Source organism: Symphalangus syndactylus, chromosome 18, assembly GCF_028878055.3.
Source record: "Symphalangus syndactylus isolate Jambi chromosome 18, NHGRI_mSymSyn1-v2.1_pri, whole genome shotgun sequence".
In the NCBI taxonomy this organism is placed as follows: domain Eukaryota; kingdom Metazoa; phylum Chordata; class Mammalia; order Primates; family Hylobatidae; genus Symphalangus; species Symphalangus syndactylus.
Genome location: NC_072440.2, coordinates 9,961,444 through 9,981,190, shown reverse-complemented (window position 1 = coordinate 9,981,190; position 19,747 = coordinate 9,961,444). Strand labels below are relative to the sequence as shown.

Here is a 19,747-nt window from a genome sequence, read left to right as displayed (position 1 = left end):
ATTGCTGACTTTAAAAACTCAGCTTGTGTGACTGGGCGTGGTGGCTCATGCCTATAATCCCAGCACCGTGGGAGGCTGAGGTGGGACAATCACTTGAGCCCAGGAGTTCAAAGCTGTAGTGAGCTATGATTGCACCACTGCGCGCCAGCCTAGGTGACACAGCAAGGCCCTGTCGCAAAAAAAAAAAAAAAAAAAAAAAATCGGTTTTCAGAACAATATGTACAAAACGTTCTAATTTTTTTTTTTTTTTAAAGTTCTCACGTGGGCACAGAGAAAGACCCAGGATTTGCACACAGGCCCTGCAGTGGCAGCCTCTGGGAACGTGAGGTTTCTGTTTGTAACGTTCCCCGAGGCAAATGGTGCTGCTTCTGCAGGAATAAAGGCTGTTGACCCCATGGGGGCTCGCCAGGTGAGACGGGAGCAGCAGGCTCAGGTGGCGAGAGCTGCCTCACAGGCAGGCGGCATTTCTCTTGTACCTGCCTTCACCCCTAATTTCACAGTCAAGAGTGTGGAGGCACAGAAGGGCTGGCTCGGATGTCCCAGGCCTGACCTGAGCGCCTGCTCTGAGCCGCCATGCCACAGTGATCGAGGGCGGGCAAGACTAACAGACAGCGTTCCTGGGCAGGAGGGACCGCAGCCTCGCTGAGGTCACCGATGACACCACAGTCCCTCACTCCCTCCTCCTTTGTTGAAGACCCCCTTACCTATTAGCTGAGAATAAAACTTGGACATTTCTAACAGCGAAAGCACGTAAACCGCGGGGCTGGAGAACACCGCGATCACCACTGGCCCGAGGAACGTCCTGGGGACGACTCCGGGGAACTCGAGGTGGTCGTACTGCGAGGAGAAGGGCAGGTCAGTGCACTGGGGCCCTGCCAGCTGGTAACAGGAGGTTTTCCCCGAAGACGGCAGGAGCCCCTCACCTGCTCCAGGTCTTGCCAGTGGTAGAGCAGGTCATGTGTGGCCTGCAGGTTGAAACTCTCCTCCACTTTGGTGTAGGGACAGGTGACCAGGTGGACAGTGGCTACGGCCACCAGCAGCCCCAGCAGCAGGTGCTGCCTGCCTGATGACCCCTTTCCAGCCATTCCAGTCTTTCAGCTTCACGTACCTTCACAGGCCAACGGTGTGAGACACCAGCCGTTAGCACTGCCACTCCACGCATGCTGGAAAAGTGGAAACGGATTCCTGAGGTTCGAAAGTCATGCTTGCGCTCACGTTTGGGAGATCTGGGGAAAGGGTTAGCAGGAACTCTCTGAACTACTGTCTTAGTCGCACTACTACAAATCTGAAAACGCATCAAGATGGAAAGTTCGGAGAAAAAATCACACTTGAGAAGCTTTCATACTGTAACCAGTGATCTGACACTTCCAGCTCCGTGAATGTTTTTCTGGGGAGAAGGACCTCAGTCGCAGAACCCTGAGTCTGACCAGGCCTGGGCCACGAGGGCGATGGAGGGTGGTAAATGGCCCCTGCCCCCCAGTCTAAATCTGGCAGGAGAGTCAGCAAAACCAAGGCTCGGCCCCGAGGGAACCGGCTGAAGAAGACGGAATGGGAGGCTGAGGGGTGCTGGTTAGCTGGGTGGGAGGCACCAAGCTGGAGAGTGGCAGACAGGGGCCCCAGGAGGGCAAGAAGCTGAACGTAGTACAGCTGCCAGGACACAGGGCTCGAGTGGCCAGCAAAGCCCCCGCTCCCAGGAATGGTGGGATGGGGCTGTGGACGCCTGCGCCGAACCCCACCCTGGGGGCTGGGCGAAGCCATGGCCGGCTTTCCCAAAGGTGGCACCACACTGCCCATGAGCCTGCATGTGAGCCTGGGGAGACTGGCAATGGGTCCCCCAAACACTAACAGGACAACCTCAGGGGCCTGTGGCACGGAGTTTCCTGTGAGGCCAGCAACATGTCCACCTGCTACACGTGAGAGACTGAGGGAGGGGAGGGGGCAAATTCTTCACGTTTCTGGATTCTTTTAAAACAGGTTTGATTTTATTCAATCCAAACCAGAAGGGCAAGAAGCAAAGGGAGAGAGAACCCCACGGCTTACCATTTATTAAAACTACTTAAAAAAATTTTTTTTTAAGAGACAGCGTCTTACTCTGTCACCCAAGCTGGAGTGCAGTGGCACAATCATGACTCACTGCAGCCTCAAACTCCTGGGATCCTTTCGCCCGGGCCTCCTGAGTAGCCGCAGCTACAGGTGTGGGTTACCACACTCAGCTAAGTTTTCTTATTTTTTGTAAAGACAGGGTCTTGCTTTGTAGCCCAGGCTGGTATGGAATTCCTGGCTTCAAGCTATCTTCCTACCTTGGCCTCCTGAAGTATTGGGATTACAGGCGTGGGCCACCATGCCCAGCCAAAACTATCTTTTGATCAAACGGAGAGTTAAGAAGTCTACAAAGATGGCAACTAAAGGAAAATCTGTAGATTAGAAGGAAGAGGAACCCTATTTGATATGGTGGGCAGGGGGTGGAGAGAAAGAAAAAAGAAAGCTTTAATAATTTTACGACTAAAATGGTATGCAGTTCTTTCCTTTGCCAAATATAAAAACCTGGGGCCAGGTGCGGTGGCTCATTCCTGTAATCCCAGCTCTTTGGGAGGCTGAGGTGGGTGGATCACAAGACCATCCTGGCCAACATGGTGAAACCCTGTCTCTACTAAAAATACAAAAATTAGCTGGGCGTGGTAGTGCACGCCTATAATCCCAGCTACTCGGGAGGTTGAGGCAGGAGAATCGCTTGAGCCCGGGAGGCAGAGGCCGAAGTGAGCCGAGATCACACCACTGAAATCCAGTCTGGGCCACAGAGCGTGACTCCGTCTCAGAAATAAATAAATAAATAATAAAAAATTAAAAAAAATAAACTTGGTATCAAACAAAGAGAAAGGTTGAAGGACTAGGTTAGGAATCACTAACTGAGGGAGGGCCCACTCAGCTGTCTCCCACTTGCTAAGACACAAGCTTTTTGACTGTGGGGGGTTTTTGATGCTGGATGATTTTTCCCACCAGTGCAGCCTCAGCACCAAGGACAGAAGCCAGCCGCTGTGGCCTGAAGGCTGCCTCTCTGCCACCTCCCCTGCTGGACTCATCCTGCTGGCAGGGCTTGCTTGGTGGACTCACTGCTGAATCAGTAAAGCCTGCTGCACAGTAGGCACTCGACAAGGCTGCTGAAGAAGAAGTCGGTAAAAACTCCTACACGGGGATCCCATCACATCAGCTCACATGCTTATTAAAAACATGTTCCAGCGGCCGGGAGTGGTGGCTCATTCCTGTAATCCCAGCACTCTGGGAGGCTGAGGCGGGTGGATCACGACGTCAAGAGATCAAGACCAGCTTGGCCAACATGGTAAAACCCCATCTCTACTAAAAATACAAAAAAATTAGCTGGGCTTGGTGGCGTGTGCCTGTAGTCCCACCTACTCGGGAGGCTGAGGCAGGAGAATGGCGTGAACCCGGGAGGTGGAGCTTGCAGTGAGCTGAGATCGCGCCACTGCACTCCTGCCTGGGCGACAGAGCAAGACTCCATCTCAACAATAAAGAAATAAAATAAAATAAAATAAAATAAAAATATGTTCCAACGGCCAGGCATGGTGGCTCACGCCTGTAATCCCAACACTTTGGGAGGCTAAGGCAGGTGGATCACGAGGTCAAGAGATCGAGACCAGCTTGGCCAGCATGGTAAAACCCCATCTCTACTAAAAATACAAAAATTGCGCCACTGCACTCCAGCCTGGCGATCGAGTGAGACTCCATCTCAAACAAAAGATATGTTCGTGCTTTGATTTCTAGAGGGGATGACAGAACACTCACACATGACTTCCTGCTCCTCTCACTATCATGAGAGGAAAAAATAAGTTCAAAGAACGGGCCAGGCGCGGTGGCTCACACCTGTAATCCCAGCACTTTGGGAGGCTGAGGTGGGTGGATCACAAGGTCAGGAGTTCAAGACCAGCCTAGCCAGCATGGTGAAACCCCATCTCTACTAAAAATACAAAAATTAGCTGGGCATGGTGGTGTGCGCCTATAATCCCAGCTACTTGGAAGACTGAGGCAGGAGAATTGCTTGAACTCGGGAGGCAGAGGTTGCAGCAAGCCAAGATTGCACCACTATACTCCAGCCAGACTCCACCTCAAAAAAAAAAAAATAGGAAGCAAGCCGGATGTGTTGGCTCACGCCTGTAATTCCAGCTACTCAGGAAGCAGAGGCCAGGAGTTCAAGACCAACCTGGGCTACAGAGCCAGACCCCATCTCCACAAAAATAATCCCAGCTACTGAGGAAGCTGACACAGGGGGGATTGCTTGAGGCCCGGAGTTCAAGACCAACTTGGGCTACATCATGAGACCCCATTTCTACAAAAATAAAAAAATAAAATGGAATGGGGAGCATCTACCTGCCAAGATGTGGGAGGTGCACACAGCAAGTGCTGCTTGGCAGGAACCCCTGACACGGGCAGTCCCCCCTAACCCCACTCCACACCTCTCCACCCAGGGGATTTCCCCAGCAAGGAAGAGCTCAGCTGTGGGGTGAAAACATTATGTGCTGACTCTGACACTCCTGGCAGGCCCCCAGCACCTCCTCGGACCCAACAAGGTGTGCCTTCTGCTGATGACCAGCACAGCTCACTTCCGAAGGCATAAGAAGACCAGGGGTGAGTCTGGATTCTCTGCCAGGAGCACAGGAAGACCAAGTCGACACCAGCAAGCACGAAAACCACGACGAACCCCCAACCGGGCGAGGGTGAATGGACGCTGTTCTGCACTAGCCCACTCTGCTGGGCAGCTGGGCAGCAGCTGTGGCTAATCTAAGTGACGCGTGCCTCGGGAGCACTCATAGGTTAAAACGGGCCCAGGCCATGACACTTTAAAACGGTGGTTTACAGAACAATGGCATCTCAGATTAGGGAATGACCTGCAAAGGCCCTCTCGTCCCCATCAATTCAGATTTTAAGGCCTCTACCGAAATTGATCAAATCAGGCTAGGCATGGTGGCTCATACCTGTAACCCTAGCACTTTGGGAGGCTGAGGCAGGCAGATCGCTTGAGGTCAGGAGTTCGAGACCAGCCTGGCCAACATGGTGAAATCCTGTCTCTACTAAAAATACAAAAATTAGCCGGGCCTCGTGGTGGGTGCCTGTAATCCCAACTTAGGAGACTGAGGCAGGAGAATCACTGGAACCTGGGAGGTGGAGGTTGCAGTGAGCTGAGATCATGCCACTGCACTCCAGCCTGGGAGACAGAGTGAGACTCCGTCTCAAAAAAAAAAAAAAAAAAAAAAAGTAAAGAGAAACTGGTCAAATCAGATGTTACTAATTTTTTATTTTTTAAATTGAGACGGAGTTTCACTCTTGTCGCCAAGGCTGGAGTGCAGTGTCATGATCTCAGCTCACTGCAAAGTCCACTCCCGGCTTCAAGCGATTCTCCCGAGTAGCTGGGATTACAGGCATGTGCCACCACGCCCGGCTAATTTTTGTATTTTTTTTAGTAGAGACGGGGTTTCACCACGTTGGCCAGGCTGGTCTCGAACTCCTAACCTCAGATGATCCGGCCGCCTAAGCCTCCCAAATTGCTGGGATTACAGGCATGAGCCACCGCGCCTGGCCCAGAAGTTACTATTACTAATAATCATTAGCCTGTCAGCAGGAAACACAAATGATCCGATGCAAATCACACCTGCTGCCCACCAAAGACCAGAAAAAGCCGTGTTATCTGCACTCCTTCCTTCCACAGACAGGAGTTCTCTGAAAACCAGACGCTGCACGTTTTATTTCCCTTAATTTAAACCCGGGGTTCCTGAACATGAGCGAGTGTTCATCACCTCAAGCGCCTGTAGAAATGCAGATCTCCAGCCCCCAGAGACCCTGAGTGGACCCCAGTCTCAGCTGGAAAGTCCAGCCCCTAGGTGAAAAACCCATCCCCCAGGTGGGAGATCCAGCCCCAGGTGAGGAGCCCGGCCCCAGGTGAGAGGTCCAGCCTCGGGTGAGAGGTCCAGCCCCCGGGTGAGAGGTCCAGCCCCCGGGAGAGAGGTCCAGCCCCCGGGAGAGAGGTCCAGCCCCCGGGAGAGAGGTCCAGCCTCCGGGTGAGAGGTCCAGCCCCGGGTGAGAGGTCCAGCCCCCGGGTGAGAGGTCCAGCCCCCGGGTGAGAGGTCCAGCCCCCGGGTGAGAGGTCCAGCCCCCGGGTGAGAGGTCCAGCCCCCGGGTGAGAGGTCCAGCCCCGGGTGAGAGGTCCAGCCCCCGGGTGAGAGGTCCAGCCCCCGGGTGAGAGGTCCAGCCCCGGGTGAGAGGTCCAGCCCCCAGGTGACAGGTCCACCCCAGTTAAGAAGCCCGGCCCCAAGTGAGAGGTGCAGCCCCAGGTAAGAAGCACGGGGCTGTGACGCGTGGACATGCGCGGTGACGCCTCAGGAATCCGGCGCCAGCGCCAGCTCGGGTCGCGCCCTCGCCCGCCTCCTCCCTGGTCTCGCCGCGCGCCCGCCTGAAGGCCCCGGTCGCGGCAGCACTCACTGACCTCCGCAGCTCCCGGCGGCGTCCTTCGGAGCGCGGCTGCCTGGGCCGGCCTCGCCAGGAAGCGGGACGGCGGAAACAGAACAGAGCGAAATCCTTGCCCGAATCTAAAGCGGCTACCGCAGCCCCGGCCGCTGGGGCCGCAGAGACCCTCTATGCCCTGAGTAAAGATGGCCGCCGCGGGCTGCGCGCGAGGGGCGGGGCGCGGGAGGCGGGGTCGGACCTGCACGCCCCGCCCCTTGCCTCCGGGCGGACGCTGATCCGGGGCCTTCCCATTGGTCGCCTCTCGTGGCGAGCTCGGATTGGGCCACATCAGGCCGGGGCGGGTCCCATCGACCAATAGCGGCGCGGGGCTGGCGGGTGGGGCGGGGCCTCGCCGGCGCCGTCAAGTAGCCTGGGGGACCGGCCGGCGCGGCTCGGAGCGGGTGGGCGGCCCGGAGGCCGGAGCAGCGCGGCCGCAGGACTTGGAGCTCCGGCTGCGTCTTCACGCAGCGCTACCCGCCATGCGCCTGCCGCGCCGGGCCGCGCTGGGGCTCCTGCCGCTTCTGCTGCTGCTGCCGCCCGCGCCGGAGGCCGCCAAGAAGCCGACGCCCTGCCACCGTTGCCGGGGGCTGGTGGACAAGTTTAACCAGGTGGGAAGGGGCCGGGCGAGGTAGTCCACCGTGGGCCCGGGTTCCCCCTCACCCTGGATCCGGGGTCCCCCCTCACCCTGGATCCGGGGTCGCCCCCACCGTGGGCCCAGGGTCCCCCTCACCGTCAATCCAGAGTCGCTCCACCGTGGTCCTGGAGTCCCTCTCACCCTTGACCCGGATCCACCCCCACCGTGGAACCAGGGTCGACCCCACCGTGGGCCTGGAGTCCCCTCACCCTCGACCTGGGATCGCCCCCACCCTGGGCCCGGGGTCAGGTGGTACCAAGCACTGTGGGCACTGTCTCCTCACAGGGGATGGTGGACACCGCAAAGAAGAACTTTGGCGGCGGGAACACGGCTTGGGAGGAAAAGACGCTGTCCAAGTACGAGTCCAGGTGGGTGCTCTGGAGCACCCCTGTGGGTCTTGGCCTGGCCGTGTCCTGCCTTTGGTGGCTGTGTTAATGACAGGGAGACAGAACAGCCCCCGAGGCACCTGTCACCCGTCTGAGTCGCCTCGGCTTCTGCCTGAGGACTAATGGCTGGCTCCTCTCTGGCCTTCCAGCTTCTGTTCTGGTCCCTACCCCCTCAACAGACAGTGGCTTTTCAAAATGTAAACTGAAACACCAGCCCCACTTGTGCGAACCTCTCCTGGCTTCCCCTGACAGTGGGGTCCCCTTACTCTCTGTGCCTGGAGTCCTGGCCCCCCGGCCCCTGCACCCAGGTTGGCGGCATTGGTTCGGATTTTTCTTCACTGCCTTGGAGGCGCTGACGGTGGGCCCGTGGGGGCCTGTGTTTCAGCGAGATTCGCCTGCTGGAGATCCTGGAAGGGCTGTGTGACAGCAGCGACTTCGAATGCAACCAGATGCTAGAGGCGCAGGAGGAGCACCTGGAGGCCTGGTGGCTGCAGCTGTGAGTGCCTTAAAACCTCTTAGAAGATACTTTCTATTTTCCAACTTAGAATTTGAAATAACCTCAGACTTGGAAAGGTACAGGAACAGTACGGAGCTCCCACCTGCCTCACACCCACCTTACCCCTGCATTACCGTTTTTTATCACCAGAGTCAGCCATCAAAACCAGGAAATTAACGAGAAGATTCTGTCCACACCTAGACTCTTGTTTCCTGGATCTTACGATACTCTAGAGCATATGTTACATTCAGCTGCATGTTTGTTTTAGAGAACCGTGTCTGGTGGGATTCAGTGAATGTTTTCCTCCATCCTCAGGAAGAGCGAATATCCTGACTTATTCGAGTGGTTTTGTGTGAAGACACTGAAAGTGTGCTGCTCTCCAGGAACCTACGGTCCCGACTGTCTCGGTGCGTTTCTTCTTAGGGAAATCCCATGTCCTACGTCACTTCCCCTCTTCTTCCCATGATTCTTGGGAGGTAAAAGCACAGAGGGGACCTGGAGTGCATCAGCTTTCTGTAGGGTCTGGGACCCTGCCAGATGGCTGCCTTCCCCATCCCCAGCACAGCTTGGAGCACTTCGCACCCTCCAGCTGCAGCCTCACCACTAACCTCACGCTTTAGCGTAAAACTCTGAGTATGTCATCCCAGCTGTGCTGTTAATTCAGGGGTTCACAGACTCAGGTTGTTCACAGCTGAGTCCACTCACCTGAGAGTCTGTCCTGACTGGACCTGTCCAGGTGCTTCTCCCTGTGTGCACAGAGGTGACCACACCACGGCTTCTGTGGCTGCCATTGCAGAGAGCCCAGGGCACTGGGTGTCTATCAGGCTGGGCGCATGGCCTTGAGCCCCAGTGGGTGCCGCGGGACAGGGCTCTTCTGTGAAGAAGTGTGCATTGAAACTGAAGTCATGGTTTACTGTTTATAAAAGCCAATCGCGTGGTCAAGCAGGATCAGGTAGCAGAAGTTTCAGGTTCAGACCCCCCACCCGCCCACCATCAGCCTTCTGCCAGCCCCTGCTGCTGTCCCTGGCATGCACTGGAGGCCCGCAGCTGATGTTCCCACTCTCCCTGCAGTCCCCGCGCCTGAGGCGTCAGTGTCCCTGTCACCATGTTTCAGCTGAGGCTGCCCAAAGCCACACAAAGTGCAGTCATGTGTAACGACCAGGCGTGTTCTGAGAAATGCGTCATTAGGCAACTTTGTCATGGTGCAAACATCACAGAGCACACTCCACACGCCTAGATGGTGCAGCCGCTCTGCACCTAGGCTGCCTGGCAGGGCCTGCTGCTCCCAAGTCGCACACCTGCACGGCTCGTGAGGGTCCTGAGTACTATGGGCCATTTGGCACGTGGTAAGAATGTGTCACCTGAACACATCTAAACATAGAACAGGTAATGAGGCGTATTGTGATGTCACTAGGCAATAAGAGCCGCTCAGCTTTATTATCATCTTAGGGGACAGCTGTGCTACGCAGGGTCCCTTGTTGACCTAAACGTCATCATGCAGCACGTGGCCGTAGTGAAGTCCAGGAGCCTGTGGCTTGCTCCACTCAGGCGATCCACCGCCAGCCCTGCAGACCCCAGGAAATCAGTTTCCCCAAACACCCACTCCAAGCCTGCAGGCTCATGTACGTCCTCAGAATCGTACAGGGTTTGGGTGCCGTACGTTCTCTCTGTGTAAGGACACCCCACTGGTCACCACCAGGTGTGCTCTGAGCATGGTTTTGTGTCCCCCAAAGCATGCCAGGGCGGATCCCAGAGGCCCTGCAGCGGGAATGGCCACTGCAGCGGAGATGGGAGCAGACAGGGCGACGGGTCCTGCCAGTGCCACGTGGGGTACCAGGGCCCGCTGTGCACCGACTGCATGGACGGCTACTTCAGCTCTCTCCGGAACGAGACCCACAGCATCTGCACAGGTACCTGCTACGCCTGGGCTGGCCCCGGGGTTGAGGTGGGATGACAAGAGCCCCTTGCTGGAGCTGCCTGCCTAGATGGGAACAGGAGCCTGTTGACCTTTTAACCCCAGATGTCCAGGGAAGCTTCGGGGGCCCAGAAGGATGAATGAAAACGTCAAAGGATAGAGGCAGAGGTTGTTAGGGGCACTTCCTGTCCCGTAACAGCCCTCAGAAGGGAGAAGCTACTCACCTTTCTCTCTAGTCCAAAGTCCGCCCCGACCTTGCGTTGTGATGGGCTACACAGTGCACAGGTCCTGGAGGTGCCGTGTGGGCCACCCACCAGCCCAGAGAGCAGCATCTGTCAAATCCCTGCAGGCCGTTATGAGTGGCATCTTTCCAAAGGACGTTTTCTCCCTGGTTGTCACTGATATATAGGAAAACTCTGGGTGTCTCGGACGTGAGTGTGTGGTTGGATGGCAGCCCCTAGGCTATTCTGGGCAGACGGACCTGTGGATCGCTAGTCAGGACCGGCCTCTCCGATTCTTACACCCCTCGCCGGTCAGGACCATCCTCTCTGATTCTTACACCCCTCGCCAGTCAGGACTGGCTTCTCCGATTCTTACCCCCCTTGCTGTCTGTCTTTCGGATGTTGGCGTGGCATGGGCCACGCGTGGATCCGTGGCCGGAACACGCACACCCAGCCAGGCTACAGCTCCAGATTACAGATAGCTGCCTTCTCTCCAGGTTATTAAAAATTCCTTGGAGTCCTGGTTTGCTGAGTATATTCGTGGGCACTGAAAACCCCCTGTTGCTTTTCCCTCTTAAATTCCTCACTTTAAAATGAGCCTTGTCCCCAAGCTGGTACCTGAGAGTGGGGTTCGTACCCAGGCCCGCCTTTGCCTTCCAGCCTGTGACGAGTCCTGCAAGACATGCTCGGGCCTGACCAACAGAGACTGCGGCGAGTGCGAAGTGGGCTGGGTGCTGGACGAGGGCGCCTGTGTGGGTGAGGAGCGGCCCAGGGGTGGAGGAGGGCGCCTGTGTGGGTGAGGAGCGGCCCAGGGGTGGAGGAGGGCGCCTGTGTGGGTGAGGAGCGGCCCAGGGGTGGAGGAGGGCGCCTGGGTGGGTGAGGAGGGGTACGGGGGTGTGGAGGGTGCCTGAGTGGGTGAGGAGGGGTACGGGGGTGTGGAGGGTGCCTGAGTGGGTGAGGAGGGGTACGGGGGTGGAGGAGGGGTCCGGGGGTGGAGGAGGGTGCCTGGGTGGGTGAGGAGTGGCCTGGGGTGGAGGAGGGCGCCTGCCTGGGTGAGGAGGGGTCCGGGGGTGGAGGGGGGCGCCTGGGTGAGTGAGGAGCGGCCTGGGGTGGAGGAGGGCGCCTGCCTGGGTGAGGAGGGGTCCGGGGGTGAGGAGGGTGCCTGCCTGGGTGAGGAGGGGTACGGGGGTGGAGGAGGACGCCTGCCTGGGTGAGGAGGGGTCCGGGGGTGAGGAGGGCGCCCGGGTGGGTGAGGAGCGGCCTGGGGGTGAGGAGGGTGCCTGCCTGGGTGAGGAGGGGTCCGGGGGTGAGGAGGGCGCCTGGGTGGGTGAAGAGGGGTACGGGGGTGGGGGCTCCCCAAGGTCCACTTCTGCCCAGCCTATGCGTCCCCGTCCCACCAGCTGCTCCTGGTTCACGGCCCTCCCCATCTCTGCTGATTCTGGGTCATGGGAAGGGGACCATTGAGTGGACCCCTAGGCTCCCACACCTGTGATCCCACCATGCACGGGTCAGGAAGGACCCTGGGGCTTTCTTCGTACCTTCTGGACTGGGCAGGCATCGGGGCCACAGTGTCCTTGCTGTTGGATGGACCTGGGGCTGTGGGTCTGTGGTGCCAGCTGCCCCGAGTCGGCTGACGGTGCCTGAGAACTCACCCGAGTGTGTTCCTGGGAGGGAGGCCGCCGGCAGGGGGCCAGCTGTATCCCCTTGTGCGGGTTTCAGAAGACACACAGATGGGGAGTATCAGGGTGGTCCTGGCTGTACGCGTCCTGTGCGGGTTTCAGAAGACACACGGATGGGGCGTATCAGGGTGATCCTGGCTGCACACATGGTGGCAGAGGCTGGTGGGTCCCGGGGGATGTGGGCAGGGGCAGGGCACAGCGGCGCAGCCAGTTCCCGGAGCAGGTGGGCAGGGCCGTGCTGCTGGCATGTGTGACGGAAACTGCCTTCTCCCCGCAGACGGCAAGCTCAGGGTGGTAGGGGGCTGCCCACGAGCTCCTGCTGTCCGAGGAGTGCAGCCCCCCGCTCACACCAGTGTGGCAAGCCAGCTCCGTGCCTGGCAGTGCTCAGCCGGGAGGGGGGCGTCACCTCCCAACACAGGCCTCCAGGTTCTGGGCGGTGCCAAGGCTGGACATCCCCAGCCTTGTGCTGTGCTTGCCCTGCCCTGTCCCCCGAATGGTGGGCACCACCTGCTTCTGCTGCATCTCTTCCCGCCAGCCTGGCTGTGGGCACAGCGTTTACAAAGCCAGCCCTGCAGCGCCTCTGAGCTCTGGAGAAGCCGAAGGCTCTGACTCCGCGGGGAGGGTCTGGGACTAGCTATGGCTTTCCCGCAGTCCAGGTGCCAAGTGGGCAGACAGAGGCTGCGCTGCCCCCTCCCTCCGTGGGCCTGGCTTTTGGGTTCACCCTTCAGCAGCTTCTTGGCCTCAGGCAAATTTGGGGCTTAGCCCCTGGCAGGTTCCACAGCTCTGGGGGGAAAGGGGGAGGGACATGGAGGTGTGGGGGGCGTGAGGTGCGGGGGGCGTGAGGTGCAAGGGGGCGTGAGGTGGGGGCTTGAGGTGTGAGGGGCGTGAGTTGGGGGGGGCGTGAGGTGCCGGGGGGGGGGGGGGCGTGAGGTGCGGGGGCGCTCACTGTCCCCCTCACACAATGTGTCGCCATCCTCACAGGGTCCCTGCCCCGGTTGGCACTGAGTGTCTTAAGGACAGGGCCTGGCCATCACCTCATCCCCTCCCCTGCCGCATGGGGCCTCCGAGGATGGCATTTGAGATGATTCCCCCTCAGGGGCTGCCCTCCTCCCTGCCCTTCCCCAGCCGGCCCTGGCCATGGGCTGTGTCAGGCCATGATCAGTCCTCCCCTGCTCCCTGGCCAGGCTGTCCTGGGCCGCTCACAGCTGTGCTGCTCTGTTCCAGATGTGGACGAGTGTGCGGCCGAGACGCCTCCCTGCAGCGCCGTGCAGTTCTGTAAGAACGCCAACGGCTCCTACACGTGCGAAGGTGGGCCAGGCGGGCGGGTCTGGGGGCCCTGCTGAGTTTCATTGCTGCCTTTGTAAACATTCATTTATGACTTCTTAGCATCACTTCTACACATCCTGCCTGCTCTGAGGACACTTAGTGTGGCAAAATAAGTCATAGGTATTTGCTGCAGGAAAATTAGAAAATTCAAGTAAGATGAAAACAATTAAAAACCCACGAATTCCCTGGAGAGCGCACCCTGCTCGTGCCTCCACTGCTCGTTCCCCCACTGCTCGTGCCCCCACTGCTCGTGCCCCCACTGCTCGTGCCTCCCTCCACTGCTCATGCCCCCACTGCTCATACCCCCACTGCTCGTGCCCCCACTGCTCGTGCCTCCCTCCACTGCTCGTGCCTCCCTCCATTGCCCGCGCCCCCACTGCTCGTGCCTCCACTGCTCGTGCCTCCACTGCCTGTGCTCCCACTGCTCGTGCCTCCCTCCACTGCTCGTGCCTCCACTGCTCGTTCCCCCACTGCTCGTGCCCCCACTGCTCGTGCCTCCCTCCACTGCTCGTGCCCCCACTGCTCGTGCCTCCCTCCACTGCTCGTGCCCCCACTGCCCATGCCTCCACTGCTCGTGCCCCCCCCAGCACCCCACAACGTGCCCTGCGTGATTTCCCACAGCGCCTGTCGGGTGTTTTCCACCCAGCAGCTTTTTGTGAACGTCTCTGTGTCCTGTGGTTTCTCTGTCACGCTAATGATTTTGGAGCATGCCGTTATTTCATACTTTTACAACAATGTCTATTGCTGCACATTTACATCATAACAATTTTTCAACTGTTATAAACTGTGAACACTTGAAGGTAAAACTTTTCACATTCCTTATGATTTTCTTTGGATTAATTTCCAAATTGCTCAGTCAAGGGAATGTGTCTTTTAGGGCCATAGTGCCCCAGAAAAGTTGTGCTGATGCCCAGTCCCAGCAGCAGGGAGGAGGCTGACTCTGCCCTGTGTCTGTGACAGCCCCAGGCAGTTTTCACTGTTGGGAGTGCAGACAGTGGGTCCCTCAGTGAGCCACTATACTGGAAGCCGTGCGAGAGGCTCTAGTTATTCTTAGGAAGCTCCTGGCAGGCTGGCAAACCAGTGGTCACCGAGCTGGAGGTGGGTTTGTTTCTAGAATCTCTGTAGCACCCAGTTTACCCCAAAGAGTTCCAAGCCAGGGAGTCTGCACCATGGCTCTCTGGGAGCACCTGCCGCACAGCAGGACGCAAGTGTGTGCTTTTGCCAGGAGACAGAGACAGATCGTTATGAAGCCGCTTAGTGATGAATGAGGAGAAAACCCAAATCCCGCTGGCACTGGTGCCTTGAGCGTGTCGGGGTCTGACGCTGGCTCCCTGTTGCAGAGTGTGACTCCAGCTGTGTGGGCTGCACAGGGGAAGGCCCAGGAAACTGTAAGGAGTGTATCCCTGGCTACGCGAGGGAGCACGGACAGTGTGCAGGTCAGTGACGGGGTCTGTGCTGGATGCAGGTGGACCCTTCCCAAGGGACCATGATGTGAATGGCCCCAGCAGGTACTGCCAGGGATGGGAAGCAGCTGAGACCCGTCCTGCAGACGCGGCTCCCCTAGGGTCACTGCGCACTCGCCCTGAGGTCCACATGAGACGCAGAAGCAGTGGGGGTTGGGGACGGGCTCTGCATGGCCGACCCCGGTGTGGATGGCGCTGCTGCACCAGCCTCTCGCCGGTGGCCTCGTTCCCCAGGTCCACCGCCTCCGCTCTCCCTCCAGCTCCTGGGTGGCACCTGCCCCGAGGCTCAAGGCCAGGCCTGCCATGGTTGTGGGCTGCCTGGGTGAGCCTGGGCGTGGCTGGAACCCGGTGGAGAAAGTGGGTTTCCTGGGCAGGCGCGGTGGCTCACGCCTGTAATCCAGCACTCTGGGAGGCTGAGGCGGGCGGATCACGAGGTCAGGAGATCGAGACCATCCTGCCTAACACGGTGAAACCCCATCTTTACTAAAAATACAAAAAATTAGCCAGGCATGGTGGCGGACGCCTGTAGTCCCAGCTACTCGGGAGGCTGAGGCAGGAGGATGGCGTGAACCCGGGAGGCAGAGCTTGCAGTGAGCCAAGATCACGGCACTGCACTCCAGTCTGGGCAACAGAGCGAGACTCTGTCTCAAAAAAAAAAAAAAGGAAAAGAAAGTGGGCTTCCTGGGCGCATGCCGGCTTTCAGGCCTCACCTGGAGGTCTCTTCTCTGTATTTTCTACTAGTGGAGGGCCCAACTTTGAGACGTGAAATTCTGCCCTCTTGAAGCCTTTCCTGACCTTTGCTCCTTTCTGTAACGTGACGTTTGTCATCGTTGTGCTTTCTTTATGTGAATGAATCTGAATGAATGAATGTCATAATCTGCTGCGCATCTGCTAGGCGAAATAATTATTAAAACGGAGTCTTTTAATTTTAGATGTTGATGAGTGCTCACTAGCAGAAAAAGCCTGTGTGAGGAAAAACGAAAACTGCTACAATACTCCAGGGAGCTACGTCTGCGTGTGTCCTGACGGCTTCGAAGAAACGGAAGATGCCTGTGTGCCGCCGGCAGAGGCTGGTGAGTGGCACGGCTCCCTCCACACAGCCTGCCCTCCCCTGCGCGGCGGGGCTTGCACATAGACTGGCTGCTTGGTCTGAAATCCACACAGACAGTGGCCTTGGGATGGTGAGGGGGATTCCCGGAAGACAGGTGCATTACACCTCTGTGTGGGCACACTTGCGCAGAGAGGTACCGGCTTCCTGAGGACGAAGCCCCAGGTTCACAGCTCAAACGGAACTTAAGGCGATGAAAGAGGAAGTCTCTGAAGCTCAGACCTCAGCGGGCGATGAGCAGAGGAGCAGATGCAGGAGAAGAGGCAGCTAAGGAGCTGGAAAAGTCTTCTGGGGAAGCTGCCCAGGGTGCCACAGAGACAGGGACAGGCAGGAAGTGGTGGAGGGCAAGCAGGTCCCCCATACCTGTTTCCTGGGGCTGCCTTACCAAGAACCGGGAACTTGAGGCCGGGCGCGGTGGCTCACGCTTGTAATCCCAGCACTTTGGGAGGCCAAGGCGGGCGGATCACGAGGTCAAGAGATCGAGACCACAGTGAAACCCCGTCTCTACTAAAAATACAAAAAATTAGCCGGGCGTGGTGGCGGGCGCCTGTAGTCCCAGCTACTCGGAGAGGCTGAGGCAGGAGAATGGCGTGAACCCGGGAGGCGGAGGTTGCAGTGAGTCGAGATTGCGCCACTGCACTCCAGCCTGGGCGACACAGCGAGACTCCGTATCAAAAAAAAAAGAACCGGGAACTTGGGGCTCCAGCAACAGAAATGTGCCTCTCACAGGAGCCAGAAGTCAGAGGCCTAGATGCAAGCAGCCTGCTTCCTTGGGAAGCTGGGCGGGCGTCTGTTCCGGGCCTCTGTCCTCGCCTGGGGACGCCGCCTGCTCCCCGTGTCTTCACGTGGTCTCCATGCGGGTGTCTGTCTCTGTCCAAACCTCCCCTCTTTGTAAGGACACCAGTCACTAATGCCTTGTGTTAACTTGGCCATTGGTAAAGACCCTATTTCCAAACAAGGTCACAATCACAAGTACTGGGAGTAAAGACTTCAGCGTGTTTTGGGGGACATAGATCTGCCCATGACAGTCCTCACAGAAGTCTAGAATATAGAGAGTGGGAAAGAAGCAGTGTTCAAGGAGCTACTGGCTAAGGGTTTTTAAGAATGAACAAGGCACGATTCAGATTCCAGAAGCTATTTCCTGAGCAGGACAGATAAAAGCAATTCCACATCTAGAAGCATCGTAGTAAACAGCAACAGCAAGACAGAACTGAGAGGTCAGCAGAGATGGACAGGCCAGAAGACAAGGCTGCCCGCTACCCCCTCGGTCCCCTCTGCCCTAGGCTGGCCCTGCCTCTTGTCCCTCCCTCCCCCCCACCCTCAGTCCCCTCTTGCCCCTCCCTCCCCCACCCTCAGTCCCCTCTTGCCCCTCCCTTCTCGCACCACCCTCGGTCCCCTCTTTCTCCTCCCCCCACCACCATTGCTCAGGCTCCCATTCTGCCAGGCTGCAAGGAACCCCTTGCCGCTCCCAACTCCACATCCTCCACACCCACAGCAGTGTGGCGGCTCTGAAATGCCGTCTGTCTCATCTCTCATCTGCTTTGGTGGAAACAGGGGTCTCTGAGCTGCCCTTGGATGGCTGCGTCTGGGGCCTTGAGCTGGTACTGGACGGGCAGGCCCTGCACATGCCGCTGCTGTCCCAGGAAAGGCCTTGTCCCCAGGGCCCTTTGTGCCCAGCTTTGACGACCTATGCTTGTTTTCTGACAGAAGCCACAGAAAGAGAAAGTCCGACACAGCTGCCCTCCCGCGAAGACCTGTAATGTGCCAGACTTGCCCTTTAAATTATTCAGAAGGACATCCTGTGGAAAAAGTGGCCCCGAGGATGCCGCCCCCTGCAGCGGACAGCCGCGGCGGGGAGAAGCTGCCTGCTCTCTATCGGTTGATTCTCATTTGTCCCTTAAACAGCTGCATTTCTTGGTTGTTCTTAAACAGACTTGTATATTTTGATACAGTTCTTTGTAATAAAATTGACCATTGAAGGTAATCAGGAGGAGAACGGGTGTGGGTTTGTCTCATTAATCAGGATGGACCTTTACCACTGAGTTTGCACCTGTCCTGCCAGAGCCGGGAGGTGACCAGGGCTGCCGACGTCCGCAGAGGCAGCAGGTCCAGTCCTGGGCTGGTGGCTCTGCTGTCTCTGAACAGGGCTCACGTGCCGCTTGGGGGAGGAGGGGAGGGCGCTGCCTTGGGCGAGAACCTGAAGACGTGACCAGGTGGGTTTCAGGGGTCCAACCTATGGGCCCCTCTTCAGTGATTCAAAGGATGTACAAGCAGGGACCCTCAGGCAGGGGAAAAGCATCTTTGGGGGCTTCGCTGGAGAAAACAGCCACTCACAAACCCCAGGGCCTGCCCGTTCCTCACCTGGGAATGAAGACACTCCAAGAAGAAAGCTGGCTGTGGGTGAGAGGCTGCAGGCTCCGGGAGCTCTGTTCTGGGGGGCCACGGCCTCCTCCCTGGGCTCTTCATAGTCCCCAATCCCACTTGGCCTGGTCCCCACCACCCACTCCTCAGTCACGCCGCCCCTCCTGTCGCCTCCCCCCCGACCCTGCCGATGTCCCCCAGTGGTAGGTGGCTGTCCTGCTCCTGCCCCGGCCCTCCCTTCCCAGGCCGTGCACCATCCTGGCACTACTGACCCCCGTGTCCACACTGTTCTGTACCCACGAACCCCACCTCAGTGCACTTGTGCTCACTGGGCCCCAGGTGGTCACGCTTACCTGGGCATTGGGAGAGCCCCTGCAGTAGGACTCTGCCCCGTGGGTCCCTGGCCGGCAGAGGCGGCCACAGCCCACTTGGGCAGGCTGAGTGGTGCCTGGCCCTGCATCTTGCCTCTGGCTCTTCCTGAGTCAGTTGCACTCAGCAGCCTCACTGCCTCTCCCTTTCTCCTTCTAACCCTAGGCCAGGGTGCCCCAAATCCCTAGGGAGGCTCAGCTTAGGTGAGGTGGGGGCTGTTCTTGTCCACTTCAGACCTCTCAGGCAGTCTCTGCTTCATGTGCTGATGGGACTACCTAGAGATGGGGTCCTGATGGTGCAGACCAAGGGCAGAGGCCAGAGGGGCGGGGACTGGGTGGGCCCTCGTGGGGCTCAGAAAGTGGGATCAGAGCATGGTGGAGAGTCCACACGGATGGCCGTGGAAAGAAGTGGGGGAACACCAGCTGAGTCCCTGGGGGGCCGAGCACCTGAGTCTCCCGTGGGAGGGTGGAGCCACCCACGGGTGGGTGGGAACTAGGCGACCCCAGCGGGAAGCCCAGAAGGCAGGCCCTGTCCCTGGGGGGTACCTGGGGGAGGAAGAGAGGGCGCAGCCAGGGAGGAGGACGCCCCAGGGGAGAGGAGGAGCCAGGCAGGGGCTGGCCCAGGGCCACCTTGTGCACCCTCATGTGCGTGGACAGCGGCGGTACAGGCGCCTCCCATGTCCCGCGCGTCCCTGCCCGGCTCAGCCCTGCGCAGCCGCCATTGATCAGGTGGGACCGCGGCCAGGTCTGGGACCCCCGCCCCACCTTCCAGCCGGGATCTCTGTCCTGCTCCTGCCCTGGCCCCCCCTTCCCAGACGGTGCACCGTCCTGGCACTACTGACCCACATGTCCACGCTGGAGACGGCGACCCTCCTGGGCCGGGGGCGTCGAGGACAGGAGGTGTACAGGGCAGGGGCCGCGGTTCCGGACGTTGGGAGCAGGACCCCGGGCGCGCAAATCCACTTTGTCGCCAGTGAACGCTAGGGAGTCCTCAGTGGGGGATCGGGACCAGGCCAGGAGGGGTCCCCGCGGGACATGGGGGGCGGGGGCTGGTGAGGGCGGTTGAGCCCCGCGGGACCCCGCGGCAGGGCCGAGGCGAGGGCGCAGGCAGGGTCCTTGGGACCGCGGAGCTGGGGTCCACCTGCCCAGGTGCTCGAGGGGCGCCTGCGGGGCTGGGGCTGGGGCTGGGACCGGGAGCGGCGCCTCCTGGGGGGGGCTCTGGCCCGCCCCTCCCCACGCGGCGCCCCCCGCCCCCCGCCCGCCCCGCCGGACACAGC

At 58.8% G+C, this 19,747-nt stretch overlaps 2 protein-coding genes across 12 annotated transcripts in view; one reads left to right on the top strand and one right to left on the bottom strand.

The window, feature by feature from the left end:
• Positions 1–6,702, bottom strand: part of ALG12 (ALG12 alpha-1,6-mannosyltransferase) — a 30,311-nt gene extending 23,609 nt beyond the window's left edge. For 3 of the 6 annotated variants that reach the window (XM_063622490.1, XM_055253941.2, XM_063622493.1), the window contains exons 1-3: positions 6,494–6,682; positions 924–1,163; positions 705–837 (exon numbers count right to left, since the gene is read on the bottom strand). In XM_063622490.1, coding sequence (XP_063478560.1) covers positions 705–837; positions 924–1,085 — 295 coding nt within the window. In that variant the 5' untranslated portion in view covers positions 1,086–1,163; positions 6,494–6,682. Of the gene's footprint in view, positions 1–704; positions 838–923; positions 1,164–6,493 lie in introns of all 6 variants that reach the window. The other 3 variants (XM_055253937.2, XM_063622491.1, XM_055253938.2) reach the window with 3 other exon arrangements.
• A 138-nt stretch (positions 6,703–6,840) lies between these two features.
• Positions 6,841–17,734, top strand: CRELD2 (cysteine rich with EGF like domains 2). 6 transcript variants are annotated; one of them, XM_055253942.2, is made up of 11 exons: positions 6,856–7,121; positions 7,433–7,515; positions 7,919–8,029; positions 8,345–8,436; positions 9,763–9,939; positions 10,516–10,662; positions 10,826–10,921; positions 13,069–13,152; positions 14,511–14,606; positions 15,566–15,706; positions 17,449–17,734. In XM_055253942.2, the coding sequence occupies exons 1-11, from the start codon at positions 6,993–6,995 to the stop codon at positions 17,499–17,501; spliced, it is 1,209 nt and encodes a 402-aa protein (XP_055109917.1). In that variant the 5' UTR covers positions 6,856–6,992; the 3' UTR covers positions 17,502–17,734. The 6 variants fall into 6 exon arrangements, with proteins under 6 accessions (XP_055109919.1, XP_055109917.1, XP_055109920.1 ...); XM_055253944.2 differs by lacking the exon at positions 10,516–10,662 and having other exon boundaries at positions 6,841–7,121; XM_063622502.1 differs by lacking the exon at positions 10,516–10,662 and having other exon boundaries at positions 6,862–7,121; positions 7,433–7,503.
• Positions 17,735–19,747: the final 2,013 nt, after the last annotated feature.